Here is a 19743-nt window from a genome sequence, read left to right as displayed (position 1 = left end):
TTGTTTTACAATCGACAGCATTCCTTACAACCACATTCCCCGAGATTACAGAGCCGTTATGCAAAACACGGACACTGGTCCAGCAATATGTCACTGTAATTACAGTCAATGCTTTGGAGCTGCTGACTCTCGTGAATAATGTTGGGATGGAAAATACAAAAGAACAGAAACATTCTGACAAGTGTGGATAATGATCAAATCGCATTGCAAGTTTGGCAGTCAGCTGCCCCTATAAATAAAAAGGCTGTAATGCGTTTATTGCTAAATCTGTTGTTCATTGCCGTGATTAATTGATTATGTTGAGTTGAAGCAGAATACTTTTACATTTGTTTATTTAATGCCTTTTAATTTTTTTTACATAATGCAAAAAGAAAACCAAAACAAAAAAATGTTTTCTTGCCGCTGTTAAGAAGGTCTGCACTATGGCGTAGTAGGTAATTTGCCCAGATAACAGAGAAAAGGACAGGAAGGGCAGTTGCCCCTAGCAACTGTTTTTGATATCTACTTTTTTGTTCACCATGTTAGAGATTGTAATTAAAACTTAGTTATAGGATATTCATCTCGTACTGCAAGGCAGAGAATTTCATGTGATTATCCAGCAGACGTTGGCCTTAAGTGTTCTGCGTGGAATTACCGGGTGTGATGCAGGATACCGGCGGTTGGACTGCCGGTGAATACATGACCGACAGCGGCATCCCGACTATGAGGATGCTGACAGGGGACGGGGTAATTATTTTTCTCTAACGTCCTAGAGGATGCTGGGACTCCGTAAGGACCAAGAGGATAGACGGGCTCCGCAGGAGACATGGGCACTTTAAGAAAGACTTTGACTCTGGGGGGTATATTTACTAAGCTCCCGATTTTGACCGATTTTGCGTTTTTTCTTCAAAGTGTCATCTCGGGAATTTACTAAGCACAAATCTCGGCAGTGATGAAGTCCAAGAAAAAAAATACGAATGAATACACCATCGGTCAAATACGCCTGTTATTTGATAGAACTCGGTCATTTACTAAAATTTGTATTTCACAAACACTGCCAGCAATAGCCAAACACTGCTGTGAATAAATACAAATCGTAAAAAAAAGCAGTTTTAAAATAGACCTGCTTTTTTTTTACCGTGTTCTGATAGGCATGCACGGATCCGTGAGATCCGTGCATGTTTATCAGTGGGAAGGGGTGGGAAAGTGTTAATTTTTATTTAAAAAAAATGCGTGGGGTCCCCCCTCCTAAGCAAAACCAGCCTCGGGCTCTTTGAGCCGGTCCTGGTTGACAGAATATTGGGGGGAAATGACAGGGGTTCCCCCATATTTCATCAACCAGCACCGGGCTCTGCGCCTGGTCCTGGTTCCAAAAATACGGGGGACAAAAAGCGTAGGGGTCCCCCGTATTTTTGAAACCAGCACCTGGCTCCACTAGCCAGGTACATAATGCCACAGCCGGGGGACACTTTTATACTGGTCCCGGCGGCCCTGGCATTACATACCCAACTAGTCACCCCTGGCCGGGGTACCCTGGAGGAGTGGGAACCCCTTAAATCAAGGGGTCCCCCCCTCCAGCCACCCAAGGGCCAGGGGTGAAGCCCGAGGCTGTCCCCCCCCCAATCCAAGGGCGGCGGATGGGGGGCTGATAGTTTTTTGAAAAAAAATTGAATATTGTTTTAAGTAGCAGTACTACAAGTCCCAGCAAGCCTCCCCCGCAAGCTGGTACTTGGAGAACCACAAGTACCAGCATGCGGTGGAAAACCGGGCCTGCTTATACCTGTAGTACTGCTACTAAAAAAAACAGGACACACACACCGTGACAGTATAAGTTTATTACATACATGCACACCTCCAAACATACATACTTACATATGTTCCCACGAGGCTCGGTCCTCTTCTCCATGTAGAATCCTTGGGGTACCTGTGAAAAAAATTATACTCCCATAATCCAGGGTATCTTGTTTTCTTTGTATAATCCACGTACTTGGCAAAACAAAAAAACGGAAACCCGACCACGCACTGAAAGGGGTCCCATGTTGACACATGGGACCCCTTTCCCCGACTGCCAGGACCCCCCCCCCCCCCCTGACTCCTGTCAAAGAGGGTCCCTTCAGCCAATCAGGGAGCGCCACGTTGTGGCACTCTCCTGATTGGCTGTGTGCTCCTGTAGTGTCTGTCAGGCAGCACACGGCAGAGATGCAATGTAGCGCCTATGCGCTCCATTGTATCCAATGGTGGGAACTTTACGGTCAGCGGTTGACCGAAAGTAACCTCACCGCTGACCGCAAAGTTCCCACCATTAGATACAATGTAGCGCCTATGCGCTCCATTGTATCTCTGCCGTGTGCTGCCTGACAGACACTACAGGAGCATACAGCCAATCAGTAGAGTGCCACGACGTGGCGCTCCCTGATTGGCTGAAGGGACCCTCTTTGACAGGAGTCAGGGGGGGTCCTGGCAGTCGGGGAAAGGGGTCCCATGTGTCAACATGGGACCCCTTTCAGTGCGTGGTCGGGTTTCCGTTTTTTTGTTTTGCCAAGTACGTGGATTATACAAAGAAAACAAGATACCCTGGATTATGGGAGTATAATTTTTTTCACAGGTACCCCAAGGATTCTACATGGAGAAGAGGACCGAGCCTCGTGGGAACATAGGTAAGTATGTATGTTTGGAGGTGTGCATGTATGTAATAAACTTATACTGTCACGGTGTGTGTGTCCTGTTTTTTTGGGGTATTTTTTTAGTAGTAGTACTACAGGTACCAGCGGGCCCGGTTTTCCACCGCATGCTGGTACTTGTGGTTCTCCAAGTACCAGCTTGCGGGGGAGGCTTGCTGAGACTTGTAGTACTGCTACAAAAAACGATATTCACATTTTTTTCAAAAGGCTATCAGCCCCCCATCCGCCGCCCTTGGATGGGGGGGACAGCCTCGGGCTTCACCCCTGGCCCTTGGGTGGTTGGAGGGGGGGGACCCCTTGATTTAAGGGGTTCCCACTCCTCCAGGGTACCCCGGCCAGGGGTGACTAGTTGGGTATGTAATGCCAGGGCCGCCGGGACCAGTATAAAAGTGTCCCCCGGCTGTGGCATTATGTACCTGGCTAGTGGAGCCCGGTGCTGGTTTCAAAAATACGGGGGACCCCTACGCTTTTTGTCCCCCGTATTTTTGGAACCAGGACCAGGCGCAGAGCCCGGTGCTGGTTGATCAAATATGGGGGAACCCCTGTCATTTTCCCCCCCCCATATTTTGTGAACCAGGACCGTCTCAAAGAGCCCGAGGCTGGTTTTGCTTAGGGGGGGGACCCCACGCATTTTTTTTTTTTTGCTTTTTAACAATTTTTTTTTTTTTTACGAAAGGTGCACAATGAAGCCCTGCACGGATCTCACAGATCCGGCCGAGATTCATTGTGTTAATGTCTGCAGTGTTTTACTATTCACTCCCGTAAAACACTGCCAAAAAATACGAATGACATCGACATCGGAAAACACGAAAATGCAGAATACGACAGCTTAGTAAATTAGTCGTAATAAATTCAAAAAGTTGCAAATTTACACTTTCGATGTCATTCGTGTTTGAACTTTAACCTCATTCTGAAAAATACGAATTTTAGTAAATATACCCCTGGGTGTGCACTGGCTCCTCCCTCTATGCCCCTCCTCCAGACCTCAGTTTGATACTGTGCCCAGAGGAGATGGGTGCACTGCAGGGAGCTCTCCTGAGTTTCCTGCTAAGAAAGTATTTTAATTAGTTTTTTTATTTTCAGGGAGCACTGCTGGCAACAGACTCCCTGCGTCGTGGGACTGAGGAGAGAGAAACAGCCCTACTTCTCTGAGTTTCAAGGTCTTGTTTCTTAGGCTACTGGACACCATTAGCTCCAGAGGGAGTCAGAACACAGGTTCGCCCTGGACGTTCGTCCCAGAGCCGCGCCGCCGTCCTCCTCACAGAGCCAGAAGATAGAAGCCGGGTGAGTATGAGAAGAAAGAAGGTTTCAAAGGCGGCAGAAGACTTTGTGATCTTCACTGAGGTAACGCACAGCACTGCAGCTGTGCGCCATTGCTCCCATACACCTCACACACTCCGGTCACTGTAAGGGCGCAGGGGGGGGGGGGGGGGGGCGCCCTGGGCAGCAATATAAACCTCTTATTTGGCAAAAGAGAGCATATATACAGCTGGACACTGTATATATGCATGAGCCCCCGCCAATTTTACACTTTTAGCGGGACTGAAGCCCGCCGCCGAGGGGGCGGGGCTTCTTCCTCTGCACTCACCAGCGCCATGTTTTTTCTCCACAGCAGCTGAGAGGAAGCTCCCCGGACTCTCCCCTGCTTATAACACGGCAGAAGAGGGGGTTTTAAAGAGGAGGGGGGGCACATAATTCGGCGCAGATAATAATAATAATAACAGCGTTACTGGGTAAACATTAAATTGCTGTGTTTTTTCCTGGGTCATATAGCGCTGGGGTGTGCTGGAATACGCTCTCTCTGTCTTTCCAAAGGGCCTTGTGGGGGTACTGTCTTCAGAAGAGCATTCCCTGAGTGTTGTGTGTGTCGGTACGTGTGTGTCGACATGTCTGAGGTAAAAGGCTCTCTTAAGGAGGAGATGGAGCAAATGTGTGTGTGGTGTCTCCGTCGACAACGCCGACACCTGATTGGATATGTGGAATTAAGTGCTAAGATAAATTTATTGCACAAAAGATTAGAGAACAGACAGGGAATCTACCCATGTCTGTCCCTATGTCGCAGAGACCTTCAGAGTCTCACAACGCTCACTATCCAAAATAATAGACACTGATATCGATACGGAGTCTGACTCCAGTGTCGACTATGATAATGCAAAGTACAGCCAAGACTGTCAGAAATAGTATTCAATATATGATTATTGTAATAAAAGATGTTTTGCATATCACTGATGACTCATCTGTCCCTGACACGAGGGTACACATGTTTAAGGGGAAGAAAGCTGAGGTAAATTTCCCTCCTCTCATGAAGAAAAAGAGCGGGAATCTCCAGACAAGAAACTGCAGATTCCCAAAAAGAATTCTCATGGAGTATCCTTTCCATACTAGGGCCAGGATACGATGGGAATCTTCCCCTAGGGTGGATAAGGCATTGGCACGTTTACCCAAAAAGGTAGCGCTGACTTAACAGCTGTCCTCAGGGATCCTGCAGATAACATGCAGTAAAAGTACTTTGAAGCCCATTTACACACATTCTGATACTTTACTCAGACCGGCGATTGTGTCGGCGTGGGTTTATAGCGCTGTGGCAGCGTAGACAGATATTATATATATATATATATATATATATATATATAATATGTCTTATATGTATATATAATATGTCTTATATGTATATATAAGACATGCCCAAAGAGACATTAGTCTACTGGGTTCTAGAGTCAACGCTATGTCGATTTCTGCTAGACGTGTCCTGTGGAACATGCCATGGACAGGTGATGCCGACTAAAAGAGGCATATGGAGGGTTTACCTTACAAGGCTGAGGAATTGTGTGGAGAAGGGCTCTCGGACCTGGTCTCCACAGCTATAGCTGGTAATTCTGATCTTTTGCCTTATATTTCCTCACAGCCTAAGACAGCACGACATTATCAAATGCAGTCCTTTCGGTCGCAGAACAACAAGAAAGTACGAGGAGCGTCCTTTCTTACCAGAGGTAAGGGCACAGGGCACAGCTAGTTCCCAGGAACAGAAGTCCTCCCCGGCCTCTACTAAATCCACCGCATGACGCTGGGGCTCCCCTAGGGGAGTCCGCCACAGTGGGACCGCGTCTTCGACTCTTCAGCCACATCTGAGTTCACTCACAGGTGGATCCCTGGGCAATAGAAATTGTTTCTCAGGGTTACAAGCTGAAATTCGAAGGTGTCTCCTCGCCGGTCTTCCTTATCGGCCATACTGGCTTCTCCCCCAGAAAGGGTGATAATATTAAATACAATTCACACATTGTATCTACAACAGGTGGTGCTCAAGGTTCCCCTCCTTCAACAGGGAAGGGGATATTACTCAACCTTGGCTGTAGTAACGTAACCGGACGGTTCGGTCAGACCTATTTTAAAATTAAAAATCTGAACCTATACTTGAAAAGGTTCATATTCAAGGTGGAATCGCTTAGAGTGATCATCGCCAGCCTGGAAGGGGGGGATTTTATGATGTATCTAGACATAAAGGCTGCATACCTTCATGTTCCCGTTTATCCACCCCATCAGGCGTACCTAAGAATTGCAATACAATATTGTCATTACCAATTTCAGGGTAATTGGCGGAAATGATGGTGCTCCTACGCAAGCAATGAGTCACAATTATCCCATACTTAGACGATCTCCTAATAAGGCGAGATCAAAAGAGCAGTTGTTGAACAGAAGGTCACTTTCGCTGAAGGTGTCACAGCAACTCGGCTGGATTCTCATTATCCCGAAGTCACAGTTGGTTCCTATAACTCGTCTGCCTTCGTGGGTATTATTCTGGATACGGACCAGAAATGGGTTTATCTTCCGATGGAGAAGGCCCAGGAACTAATGACTATAAAAGCCAAAACAGGTGTCAGTACATCACTGCACTTGGGTCCTGAAGAAGATGGTGGCATCTTACGGGGCCATTCCCTTCGGCAGGTTCCATACGAGGACCTTCCGAGGGGTCTTGGCACTATAGCTGTGCCGAGCTGCTACTTGGTCGGGGTCAAACACCTTTGCAAGGTTTTATAAGTTTGATACCCTGGCTGAGGAGGACCTCCTGTTTGCTCAATCGGTGCTGCAGAGTCATCCGTACTCTCCCGCCCGTTTGGGAGCTTTGGTATAATCCCCATGGTCCTTACGGAGTCCCAGCATCCTCTAGGACGTTAGAGAAAATAAGATTTTAAACCTACGGTAAATCTTTTTCTCGTAGTCCGTAGAGGATGCTGGGCGCCCGTCCCAAGTGCGGACTACTTCTGCAAGACTTGTATATAGTTATTGCTTACATAAGGGTTATGTTATAGTTTCGTCGGTTTTGGACCGATGATATGTTGTTTTTCATACTGTAAACTAGATAGTATATCACAAGTTATACGGTGTGATTGGTGTGGCTGGTATGAATCTTGCCCTTGGATTAACAAAAATCCTTTCCTCGTACTGTCCATCTCCTCTGGGCACAGTTTCTCTAACTGAGGTCTGGAGGAGGGGCATAGAGGGAGGAGCCAGTGCACACCCAGAGTCAAAGTTTTTCTTAAAGTGCCCATGTCTCCTGCGGAGCCCGTCTATCCCCATGGTCCTTACGGAGTCCCAGCATCCTCTACGGACTACGAGAAAAAGATTTACCGGTAGGTATAAAATCTTATTTACCCCTCCCCTGTCTCCTCCTCTAACCCTAACCTGCCTGTCTACAGGAAGGTTAGGGGTGGCTGGTCAGGGCTGTCTGGGGTGGCGGCTAGGGCTAAAACACCAGGGATGGCGGCTAGGGCTAAGAGTCGGGGGGAGGGGGGGCAGCTATGGCTTACACCCCTCTAGTTCTCAACACTAACACACACCATACCCCCCACCACTTAACCCCCACAGTGACCCGATACTTAAGTTCAGGATGCTGGCGGTTGGTGTTCCGGGGCAGAGATTCTGAGTTGTGCTGGGATTCCGGCGTTGATCACATGACTGCATCCCGAATTACCCTTATCAAATTTTGTTCTGCAAGGAGTTCTCACTTAAAGGAAGATGTATCAAACCTTTTAAATAGGACAGGTGGTTAAGTTACTATGGGAAACTGCTTTGTCCTCATAGATGTAGACTTTGCAGAAAATGTGCCTTAATCACAATGCAGTGCCACTAGGACATACCAGGAGACTGTGCTGATTAATTTGATATTCAGCACTTGTATATCTGTGTGCGACTGAGTCTGTATATGAAACGCTGCTACATCTTAGCACTTCATGTGCATATTAAATCAATCGGCTTAGTCTCCTGACACATCCTTATCACATTGCATTACGACTAAGGTGCATTTTTGGCAAAGGCTAGATGTATGATGACACACCTGTATTTTCTTGTCTGTAAGGCTTGTCAGGGGACAATTATTTCCCAGCCCTATCCTTTTCCAGTAATATACTGTTGGTCTAGGTCATTTAGAAGACTGTGGGGTCTATGTATTAAGCCTTGGATGGAGATAAAGTGGACGGAGGTAAAGTACCAGCCAACCAGCTCCTTATTGTCATTTTTCAAACCCAGCCTGTGACATGGCAGTTAGAAGCTGATTGGCTGGCACTTCATCTCCGTCCACTTTATCTCCATTCAAGGCTTAGTAAATAGACCGATGTGTGCATTGGAGCTTCCAACGTTCTGCAGTATTCATTAGTGGTGTGCTGTGCAGATGACACAAAGATGTAAGTGTATAAAAGGTATTATCTACCAATTTATGAGACAGTTACAGAAAAGACCAGAAAATATCCCTCTGTGAGGCCTCCTGTGTGGATGACTTTCAAGATGTTCTGGGTGTTCTTTTAGGCAACAATGGGGGACATTTACTAAGCAGTGATAAGAGTGGAGAAGTGAGCCAGTGGAGAAGTTGCCCATGGCAACCAATCAGCACTGATGTAACATCTATAATTTGCATACTATAAAATTATACAGAGCTACTGATTGGTTGATGGGGCAACTTCTCCGCTCTTATCACTTCTTAGTACATGTCCCCCTAATGTGTAATATATTAAATTGATGTCTTCGGTGTCAGCACTTTTTCATTTTTTGTCCTGCTTTGATGACAGTAATTGTGGACCGTTTTAGGGCTTCCAGGTTAGATATTTAAACAAGTCTATAAGAGTTTCTTGAGCAGGTTTGAGAACTCATGATCACATCTCTGGATTCAACCATTGACAATAGAAATCTCCAACATTTAGTGATATGTTGGAGATATGCCCACTTGGCGGTCTGCGGCTAAGGAACATAGAACCCTCCTCATTCTATAGGGAGGGACACAGAAGTGTCAGGGGGACAGTGCACAGGTCACAAAAATTAACAATATAATTTAAATTTAAACGAAACCAACCAATGAAGGAGATTAATGGTCCTATCTTTTATGAAGGGACCAGGTGATATATATATCAGGCTGGAGGTGCGCCACTAAGCTGGAGTTACAGTAATTTTTGTAAAGGTTATTAGTGTAGACCACTAGTGGGTACTGCACTAAAAAAGAGCTTAGAGTGTGGCGCACTCTTTTGAAATGATTATAATCTATAAAATTTAACTTTTATTGCATATTTTTAAAATAAAACTCTATAGCCAGGCTAGTAAGTATATTTGATAACCTGAGAGTAAACACCTATAAGATTATACACTAAATTACTTTTAATGGATGGTAATTACCATTTCCATCTGATTAGAGCAAATAAAATTGTATGTCAAGCTTAGTGATATATTACTGTGAATAATTATTGCTATAATGGTTTTCTAAATCACCCATTACCAAAACTATATTAGTTTGTAATCACGGTCATAGCTCAGATGGTAGCCACTATTAAAAATATGTGGTTACTGTTAAAGTGAGGAGAAATTAAGCGCTGTGTTCTTGTGATGATCAATTCAATTCAGAAAAAATGTGGTTTCCTAAATTAACTCTAAAGGAGCCCCTGTTCCTGGCAACTTCTCGTCTTTGGATTGCAAAAGGAAACAATATAGATGCGTATTGTAACATATGTACACTTAGGGGGATATTCAATTATCCGCAAATTCGCGGCAATTTTGCGTCCGAAAATTTTTCGCGGCAATCGGCCGAAAATTGCCGCGAAAACGCTCCGTTTTTCAATTTTTCGCAAATTCGCGGCAATTTTGCGCCCGAAAATTTTTCGCGGTAATCGGCCGAAAATTGCCGCGAAAACGCTCCATTTTTCGACCTATTCAATTCCGACCGGGTTTCACGTGAAAATTCTTGCAGTGAAAAGTGCAGGTGAAAATGGAGAAATCAGCCTGTACCCCAAAAAATGCTAAACTAACATAGGAAAACAGAAGAGAAGTGTGTTAGAGATCATATTAGAGAGTTTTTGGGGACTTAAATTGTGTGAAATGGCGGTTATATGCATTTTTTTTTAAATGCAAAAAAATGATAGAAAGCAAGTTTTTTTTGAGCAAAATAAATGCTCTCATTAAATTTGGGGTACATGAAAATGGGTATAAGTATATATTTGGGTCATTTTAGGGTACTTTAAAAAAAAAGTGGAAACAGACCGATTACTCCCATCTGCAAGCCTAAAAAACACCTGTCCCACTCATAAAGCACCCCAATATACCTGTCCCATACCTTGAACCCCAATTTCCATCACTTTTTACTTTTTCACCCCGAAAATGACATGTCATTATTGGCCAATTAAAAATAATTAAAAACTTCAACGTGCCTAATTAGTCATAAAGGGGGGTGTCCCAGGAGTTCTGTACCATATCCAAAAAATTTTACCTTAAAATAGTGACTTTTCCCAACTTTTCACCTGCTTCAGAGAAGGTGAAGTGAAATTAGTGAAAACATGATCACCGATACATTTTCCAGGATAATTGAATAGGCTGTAATTGCATTTCACGTGAAAAGTCCGGTTTTTCACCCGAAAACCGGACTTTTCACGTGAAAAGTCCGTTATCACTGCTAATTGAATATGGCCCTTAGTCTGCTAGTCTATTGTTCAGACTGCAGTGACTGTGCAGATGTAATTTGATACGTGTTTATGTATCCATAGTGACAGGATACAATTATAACGAAAAAGACCATTAATACAAGAGAACAGATAATATTGATACTGTCTCTAAATCTGTAATAGAAATTTGTCAATCATATGTAACATAACATCTTGCTTATAACCAATATATATACCACCTATTTTCAATTATTATGCTAAATAAATTGATCACGTATATGTGGTAATAACGTCGTGCAAAAAACTCCGCCTCACAGAACATATATGTTAACTATGAGTATACAATTGGAGCAGTCAAATGCAATCTGCACCATAATATTGGTTTTCAAACGGTTTCTGATATCAAAATGATTATTACATATAGAAATATCTGGGTTTTCAGGAACATTAAGTGTATTGATCGCAGCACCTATCTCTCTTGCTAGTGAATGACTGTGTTGTCATTCACATTAATATCCATGTAACCCTGTGTGGCAAAAAGTTCTAGAATGTATCTTAATTTGATGGAGTCCAGGAATTCCAAACATTAATAGGTATGGTAACTAAAAGATAAAGGGTCCCAGGAGTATGTTAACGGTTTCCCTTTCTGCTGTTGTTCCATGTGCCTAGGCGTACCTGGGCAGTGAATGGTACAATGAGACTGGGGAAAATACCGTTAGCCTGGAGACTGAAAGGACAGAATAGTGCGAGCCACTTCTGCTGTCCACGCTCTATATCCCCCCTCCCCTGTTGTGAAAACACATTGCAGGAGGAGTACGTAGATATGGAGCAGTGGATGAGAGGGCGGCTCTGAAATACCTGTAAGCTTCCTTGTCAAGCGTGTCCTTCTAAGCGCAATCAAGGCTAGATCAGCGTGTGGAAAGCCACTATGGAGGTAAAACCTCAAGTCGGGTAGGATTCCCGTGTCTCCGTAGTTATTAACCGTCCTTAGCGCTATCAGAGGGACGCCTGGAAGGGTAGGATTCCTATACCCTCGTAGATGCTGCACGTCCTAAGCGCTGTCTGAGATATGTCAGCGTGTAAGAGGACACTGCGGGAAACGGGACGCCGGGTCGGGTAAGATTCCCGTACCTGTGTGTGTCCTATACGTCCTAGTCCCGCTGGTGATATCCGTCCTGAGCGCTGTCCAAGGGATGCCAAGAGGGGTAGGATTCTTATGCCCCCGTAGATGCTGCACGTCCTGAGCGCTGTTAGCGTGTGAGAAAACGCTGCGGGAGCTGGACGCCGGGTCGGGTAGAATTCCCGTACCTCCTTGTGTCCTGTACGTCCTAGTCCCGCTGATGATTAAGCGATGTCTGAGCTGTATTAGCGTGTGGGAAGACGCTGCGGGAGCTGGACGCCGGGTCGGGTAGGATTCCCGTACCTCCGTGTGTCCTGTACGTCCTAGTCCCGCTGATGATTAAGCGCTGTCTGAGCTGTATTAGCGTGTGGGAAGACGCTGCGGGAGCTGGACGCCGGTCGGGTAGGATTCCCGTACCTCCGTGTGTCCTGTACGTCCTAGTCCCGCTGATGATTGATGATGACGTACGTTTCACATTGAGCTTGATCCTCATTCTACCCAGCTCCAGTTTTGAATAACTCCAGTTCCTCTGGTATTGAGGTTTTCTTCCCCACTGCTTATGATTGTCATCAAGACTTCTGCAAGTCTTATGAGTGGACAAGTTTATTTGTGATTCTATACTGTAAATGAATTCTGAATGATGGTTTATTTAGTGTGTCCCTGTGACTTTAACTTTACAGTGATAGCGTTTCGGCAAGATACAGTCTTGAGCTAACGCATTTCACACTTTCTGTCTTCCAGTTCCAACAAGGACAATTCCAACAGTAACTTCGTCAGTGTAGAAATCCTCATAACTGCTGTGGCCCAGGTAGAGATCAGAGGGTAAGTGTCTTACATTTCTTCATTCTTCATATACAACCAAAAAAAAAGTAAAAAAAAAAAAGCTTATTTCTATTAAAACCATTTGTGTTTAAATCAAGTCATATATAAGCAATTTTAAAATAAAATTAGGATCAGGACTATGCAAAGAAAACAATTAAAAGAGAAAGAGAAAGAGAAAAAAAGATGAAATATAAAAAAATATAAGTGTTGACCACAGTGTGCAAGATAGATAACAACAAATGACATAGTGACTGTAAAGGGGGATACTCACGGAGCGATCGCTGCTCAAAATCTAAGCAATCTGACTAGATTGCTTAGGCTTTATGCATGATCTCTCCGTGTGTACCCCCCACAGTGATAGCGATGTGCGTCGCTATCGCTGGTGCTAGATTGGCCTGCATGCCAACGCCCCCCGCACGCTCAGCACAACATCGCGCCGTGCTGAGCGGTGGAGAGATGTGTGCTGAGTGGTTCCCTCCGCGCACATCTCTCCCCAAATCGGGCCTTAAGTCCTGAAAACAATCTGTGTATGTATATGTAAAGGGAGTAAACACGGAGAGATCCGTTCTTAAAATCTAAGCAATCTGACTAGATTGCTTAGATTTTAAGCACGGTTCTCTGGTGTGTATGCCCCCCAGCGATAGCACGCAATCGCCGGTGCTAGATTGGCCTGAATGCACAAACTAAACTAGCACATCGCTGTGCTGAGCGTAGGGGAGATGTGTGCTGAACGGTCTGTGACAGATTGCTCAGCACACCTCTCTGTACTGTGTACTGGCCTTAATTCTCCTGAGCAATGGAATTTGTGGTTAGCTTAAGGCCAGTATATACTACAGACCGCTCAGCACACATCTCTCTCCCCACTCAGCACAGTGCGATGTGTGCTGGGGGAGGGGATGGGGGGGCCACTCATTTCACCTAGCGGGTGAAATGAGCAATGTGCTAGATTGTGCCTGCATGCAGGCCTATCTAACACCGGCGATAGCGATACTCGAGGCCGTGCATCGCTATCGCTGTGGGGCATACATACAAGAGATCCATGCTTAAAATCTAAGCAATCTAATCAGATTGCTTAGATTTCTCTGACGTCCTAAGTGGATGCTGGGGACTCCGTCAGGACCATGGGGATTAGCGGCTCCGCAGGAGACAGGGCACAAAACTAAAGCTTTAGGATCAGGTGGTGTGTACTGGCTCCTCCCCCTATGACCCTCCTCCAAGCCTCAGTTAGGTTTTTGTGCCCGTCCGAGCAGGGTGCAATCTAGGTGGCTCTCTTAAGGAGCTGCTTAGAAAAAGTTTTTAGGTTTCTTATTTTCAGTGAGTCCTGCTGGCAACAGGCTCACTGCATCGAGGGACTTAGGGGAGAGAAGTTCAACTCACCTGCGTGCAGGATGGATTGGCTTCTTAGGCTACTGGACACCATTAGCTCCAGAGGGAGTCGGAACACAGGTCTCACCCTGGGGTTCGTCCCGGAGCCGCGCCGCCGACCCCCCTTGCAGATGCTGAAGATTGAAGGTCCAGAAACAGGCGGCAGAAGGCTTTTCAGTCTTCATGAAGGTAGCGCACAGCACTGCAGCTGTGCGCCATTGTTGTCACACACTTCACACCAACGGTCACGGAGGGTGCAGGGCGTTGCTGGGGGCGCCCTGGGCAGCAATGTATAGTGCCTTATTCTGGCTAAAAATACATCACATATAGCCCCTGGAGGCTATATGGATGTATTTAACCCCTGCCAGGTCTCAGAAAAACGGGAGAAGAAGCCCGCCGAAAAGGGGGCGGGGCCTATTCTCCTCAGCACACAGCGCCATTTTCCCTCACAGAAAGGCTGGTGGGAAGGCTCCCAGGCTCTCCCCTGCACTGCACTACAGAAACAGGGTTAAAACAGAGAGGGGGGGCACTTATTTGGCGATATATATATATATATTAAAATGCTATAAGGGAAAAACACTTATATAAAGGTTGTCCCTGTATAATATAGCGTTTTTGGTGTGTGCTGGCAAACTCTCCCTCTGTCTCCCCAAAGGGCTAGTGGGGTCCTGTCCTCTATCAGAGCATTCCCTGTGTGTGTGCTGTGTGTCGGTACTTGTGTGTCGACATGTATGAGGACGATGTTGGTGAGGAGGCGGAGCAATTGCCGGTAATGGTGATGTCACTCTCTAGGGAGTCGACACCGGAATGGATGGCTTATTTAAGGAATTACGTGATAATGTCAACACGCTGCAAGGTCGGTTGACGACATGAGACGGCCGGCAAACCAAGTACCTGTCCAGGCGTCTAAAACACCGTCAGGGGCGTTAAAACGTCCTTTTACCTCAGTCGGTCGACACAGACACGGACACTGACTCCAGTGTCGACGGTAAAGAAACAAACGTATTTTCCTTTAGGGCCACACGTTACTTGTTAAGGGCAATGAAGGAGATGTTACATATTTCTGATACTACAAGTACCACAAAAAAGGGTATTATGTGGAGTGTGAAAAAACTACATGTGGTTTTTCCTGAATCAGATAAATTAAATGAAGTGTGTGATGATGCGTGGGTTTCCCCCGATAGAAAATTATTGGTGGTATACCCTTTCCCGCCAGAAGTTATGGCGCGTTGGGAAACACACCTTAGGGTGGATAAGGCGCTCACACGCTTATAAAAACAAGTGGCGTTACCGTCTCCAGATACGGACGCCCTCAAGGAGCCAACTGATAGGAGGTTGGAAAATATCCTAAAAAGTATATACACACATACTGGTGTTATACTGCGACCAGCGATCGCCTCAGCCTGGATGGGCAGCGCTGGGGTGGCTTGGTCGGATTCCCTGACTGGAAATATTGATACCCTTGACAGGGACAGTATTTTATTGACTATAGAGCATTTAAAAGATGCATTTCTATATATGCGAAACTCTGGCATCAAGAGTAAGTGCGATGTCCATATCTGCCAGACGATGTTTATGGACACGACAGTGGTCAGGTGATGCAGATTCCAAACGGCACATGGAAGTATTGCCGTATAAAGGGGAGGAGTTATTTGGGGTCGGTCCATCGGACCTGGTGGCCACGGCAACAGCTAGAAAATCCACCTTTTTTACCCCAAGTCACATCTCAGCAGAAAAAGACATAGTTTTTTCAGCCTCAGTCCTTTCGTCCCCATAATATCTGCCCAGGGATAGAGGTAAGGGAAGAAGACTGCAGCAGGCAGCCCATTCCCAGGAACAGAAGCCTTCCACCGCTTCTGCCAAGTCCTCAGCATGACGCTGGGGCCGTACAAACAGGTGCGGTGGGGGGTCGTCTCAAGAGTTTCAGCACGCAGTGGGCTCACTCGCAAGTGGACCCCTGGATCCTACAAGTAGTATCCCAGGGGTACAGATTGGAAATTCGAGACGTCTCCCCCTCGCAGATTCCTGAAGTTTGCTTTACCAACGTCTACCTCCGACAGGGAGGCAGTATTGGAAACAATTCACAAGCTGTATTCCCAGCAGGTGATAATCAAAGTACCCCTCCTACAACAAGTAAAGGGGTATTATTCCACACTATATTGTGGTACTGAAGCCAGACGGCTCGGTGAGACCTATTCTAAATGGAGTCACTCAGAGCAGTGATAGCGAACCAGGAAGAAGGGGACTATATGGTGTCCCTGGACATCAAGGATGCTTACCTCCATGTCCAAATTTGCCCTTCTCACAAAGGGTACCTCAGGTTCGTGGTACAAAACTGTCACTATCAGTTTCAGACGCTGCCGTTTGGATTGTCCACGGCACCCCGGGTCTTTACCAAGGTAATGGCCGAAATGATGATTCTTCTTCAAAGAAAAGGCGTCTTAATTATCCCTTACTTGGACGATCTCCTGATAAGGGCAAGGTCCAGAGAACAGTTGGAGGTCTGAGTAGCACTATCTCAAGTAGTTCTACGACAGCACGGGTGGATTCTAAATATTCCAAATCGCAGCTGTCTCCGACGACACGTCTGCTGTCCCTAGGGATGATTCTGGACACAGTCCAGAAAAAGGTGTTTCTCCCGGAGGAGAAAGCCAGGGAGTTATCCGAGCTAGTCAGGAACCTCCAAAAACCAGGAAAAGTGTCAGTGCATCATTGCACAAGGGTCCTGGGAAAAATGGTGGCTTCTTACGAAGCGATTCCATTCGGCAGATTTCACGCAAGAACTTTTCAGTGGGATCTGCTGGACAAATGGTCCGGATCGCATCTTCAGATGCATCAGCGGATAACCCTGTCTCCAAGGACAAGGGTGTCTCTTCTGTGGTGGCTGCAGAGTGCTCATCTACTAAAGTGCCACAGTTATGCATTCAGGACTGGGTCATGGTGACCACGGATTCCAGCTTGAAAGGCTGGGGAGCAGTCACACAGGGAAAATTTTTTCCAGGGAGTGTGATCAAGTCTGGGGACTTCTCTCCGCATAAATAGCTTAGCAAGACCTCTGCTTCAAGGTCAGCCGGTATTGATCCAGTGGGACAACATCACGGCAGTCGCCCACGTAAACAGACAGGGCGGCACAAGAAGCAGGAGGACAATGGCAGAAACTGCAAGGATTCTTCGCTGGGCGGAAAATCATGTGATAGCACTGTCAGCAGTTTTCATTCCGGGAATGGACAACTGGGAAGCAGACTTCCTCAGCACGACCTCCACCCGGGAGAGTGGGGACTTCATCGAGAAGTTGTTTCCACATGATTGTGCACCGTTGGGAAAGACCAAAGGTGGACATGATGGCGTCCCGCCTGAACAAAAAACTGGACAGGTATTGCGCCAGGTCAAGAGACCCTGAGGAAATAGCTGTGGACGTTCTGGTAACACCATGGGTGTACCAGTCGGTATATGTGTTCCCTCCTCTGCTTCTCATACCAAAGGTACTGAGAATTATAAGACGTAGAGGAGTAAGAACTATACTCGTGGCTCCGGATGGGCCAAGAAGGACTTGGTACCCGGAACTTCATGAGATGCTCACAGAGGACTCAGGGCCTCTGCCGATAAGAAGGGACTTGCTTCAGCAAGTACCATGTCTGTTCCAAGACTTACCGCGGGTGCGTTTGACGGCATGGCGGTTGAACGCCGGATCCTAAGGGAAAAAAGGCATTCCGGAAGAGGTCATTCCTACCCTGGTCAAAGCCAGGAAGGAGGTGACCGCACAACATTATCACCACATGTGGCGAAAATATGTTGCGTGGTGTGAGGCCAGGAAGGCCCCACGAAGAAATTTCAACTCGGTCGATTCCTGCATTTCCTGCAAACAGGAGTGTCTATGGGCCTCAAATTGGGGTCCATTAAGGTTCAAATTTCGGCCCTGTCGATTTTCTTCCAGAAAGAATTGGCTTCAGTTCCTGAAGTCCAGAAATTTGACAAGGGAGTACTGCATATACAACCCCCTTTTGTGCCTCCAGTGGCACTGTGGGATCTCAACGTAGTCCTGGGATTCCTCAAATCACGTTGGTTTAAACCGCTCAAATCTGTGGATTTGAAATATCTCACATGGAAAGTGACCATGATGTTGGCCCTGGCCTCGGCCAGGCGAGTGTCAGAATTGGCGGCTTTGTCTCACAAAAGCCCATATCTGATTGTCCATTCGGACAGGGCAGAGCTGCGGACTCGTCCCCAGTTTCTCCCTAAGGTGGTGTCAGCGTTTCATCTGAACCAGCTTATTGTGGTACCTGCGGCTACTAGAGACTTGGAGGACTCCAAGTTGCTAGATGTTGTCAGGGCCCTGAAAATATAGATTTCCAGGACGGCTGGAGTCAGGAAAACTGACTTGCTGTTATCCTGTATGCACCCAAAAAACTGGGTGCTCTTGCTTCTAAGCAGACGATTGCTAGTTGAATGTGTAGTACAATTCAGCTTGCACATTCTGTGGCAGGACTGCCACAGCCAAAATATATAAATGCCCATTCCACAAGGAAGGTGGGCTCATCTTGGGCGACTGCCCGAGGGGTCTCGGCTTTACAACTTTGCCGAGCTGCTACTTGGTCAGGGGCACACCCTGGCTGAGGAGGACCTGGAGTTCTCTCACTCGGTGCTGCAGAGTCATCCGCACTCTCCCGCCCGTTTGGGAGCTTTGGTATAATCCCCATGGTCCTGACGGAGTCCCCAGCATCCACTTAGGACGTCAGAGAAAATAAGATTTTACTTACCGATAAATCTATTTCTCGTAGTCCGTAGTGGATGCTGGGCGCCCATCCCAAGTGCGGATTGTCTGCAATACTTGTACATAGTTGTTGTTACAAAAAAATCGGGTTGTTATTGTTGTGAGCCGTCTGTTCAGAGGCTCCTACGTTTGTCATACTGTTAACTGGGTTCAGATCACAAGTTATACGGTGTGATTGGTGTGGCTGGTATGAGTCTTACCCGGGATTCAATATCCTTCCTTATTGTGTACGCTCGTCCGGGCACAGTATCCTAACTGAGGCTTGGAGGAGGGTCATAGGGGGAGGAGCCAGTACACACCACCTGATCCTAAAGCTTTAGTTTTGTGCCCGGTCTCCTGCGGAGCCGCTAATCCCCATGGTCCTGACGGAGTCCCCAGCATCCACTACGGACTACGAGAAATAGATTTATCGGTAAGTAAAATCTTATTTTTAAGAACAGATCTCTCCGTGTGTACCCCCCTTTACAGAGGGGCAAAGCAGTGATAAGTGCAAGGTGATAATGCACAAGCCAATCAGCTCCAATATGTAAACTGACCGTTAGGAGCTGACTGGCTGGTGCGTTTTCACCTTCCACTTATCACTGCTTTATCACTTCTCCAGGCTTAATACATCTGCCCCAGTGTAACTTGTAGCATTGTAGTATGTTTGGCTATTACAAGCCCTCGGACAGGTCCCTCCAGGTGTAGGTACTGAACAGGGCCGGTTCTGCTTCTTCCAGCGCCCCGGGCGGGCAAAGGGGGCGTGGCTTTGTACAGGGGGCATGGTCATTTACGCCCCCTGTACAGTAGTGAAATGATGTGCGGTGCGCGATGACGTCATCGCGCACCGCACATCAAAGGTCCTCTCCACGAAGGGAAACTAGACGCTCGCGTCTAGTTTCCCTTCGTGGAGAGGACCTTTGCTGTGCGGTGCGCGATGACGTCATCGCGCACCGCACAGTAAAGGTCCTCTCCATGAAGGGAAACTAGACGCTACGCGTCTAGTTCCCTTCACAGCGGGGGACAGCGGCAGCGGGACAGAGCGACCAACGGGGGGCACAGCAGCAGCGGATCTTGCCATGGTGCGGCGCCCTCCGGATGGCGCTGGCGCCC

The 19743-nt window shown here is 46.8% G+C and overlaps 1 protein-coding gene across 2 annotated transcripts in view; it reads left to right on the top strand.

Annotated features, from left to right (window-relative positions):
- ITGA8 (integrin subunit alpha 8) overlaps positions 1–19743 on the top strand; it is a 262641-nt gene that overhangs the window by 187668 nt on the left and 55230 nt on the right. For both annotated transcript variants that reach the window (XM_063921465.1, XM_063921464.1), the window contains exon 23: positions 12435–12515. In XM_063921465.1, coding sequence (XP_063777535.1) covers positions 12435–12515 — 81 coding nt within the window. The remainder of the gene's footprint in view (positions 1–12434; positions 12516–19743) is intronic.

This window comes from Pseudophryne corroboree, chromosome 5, assembly GCF_028390025.1.
Source record: "Pseudophryne corroboree isolate aPseCor3 chromosome 5, aPseCor3.hap2, whole genome shotgun sequence".
NCBI lineage: Eukaryota > Metazoa > Chordata > Amphibia > Anura > Myobatrachidae > Pseudophryne > Pseudophryne corroboree.
This window is presented reverse-complemented; position numbering and strand designations above follow the sequence as displayed.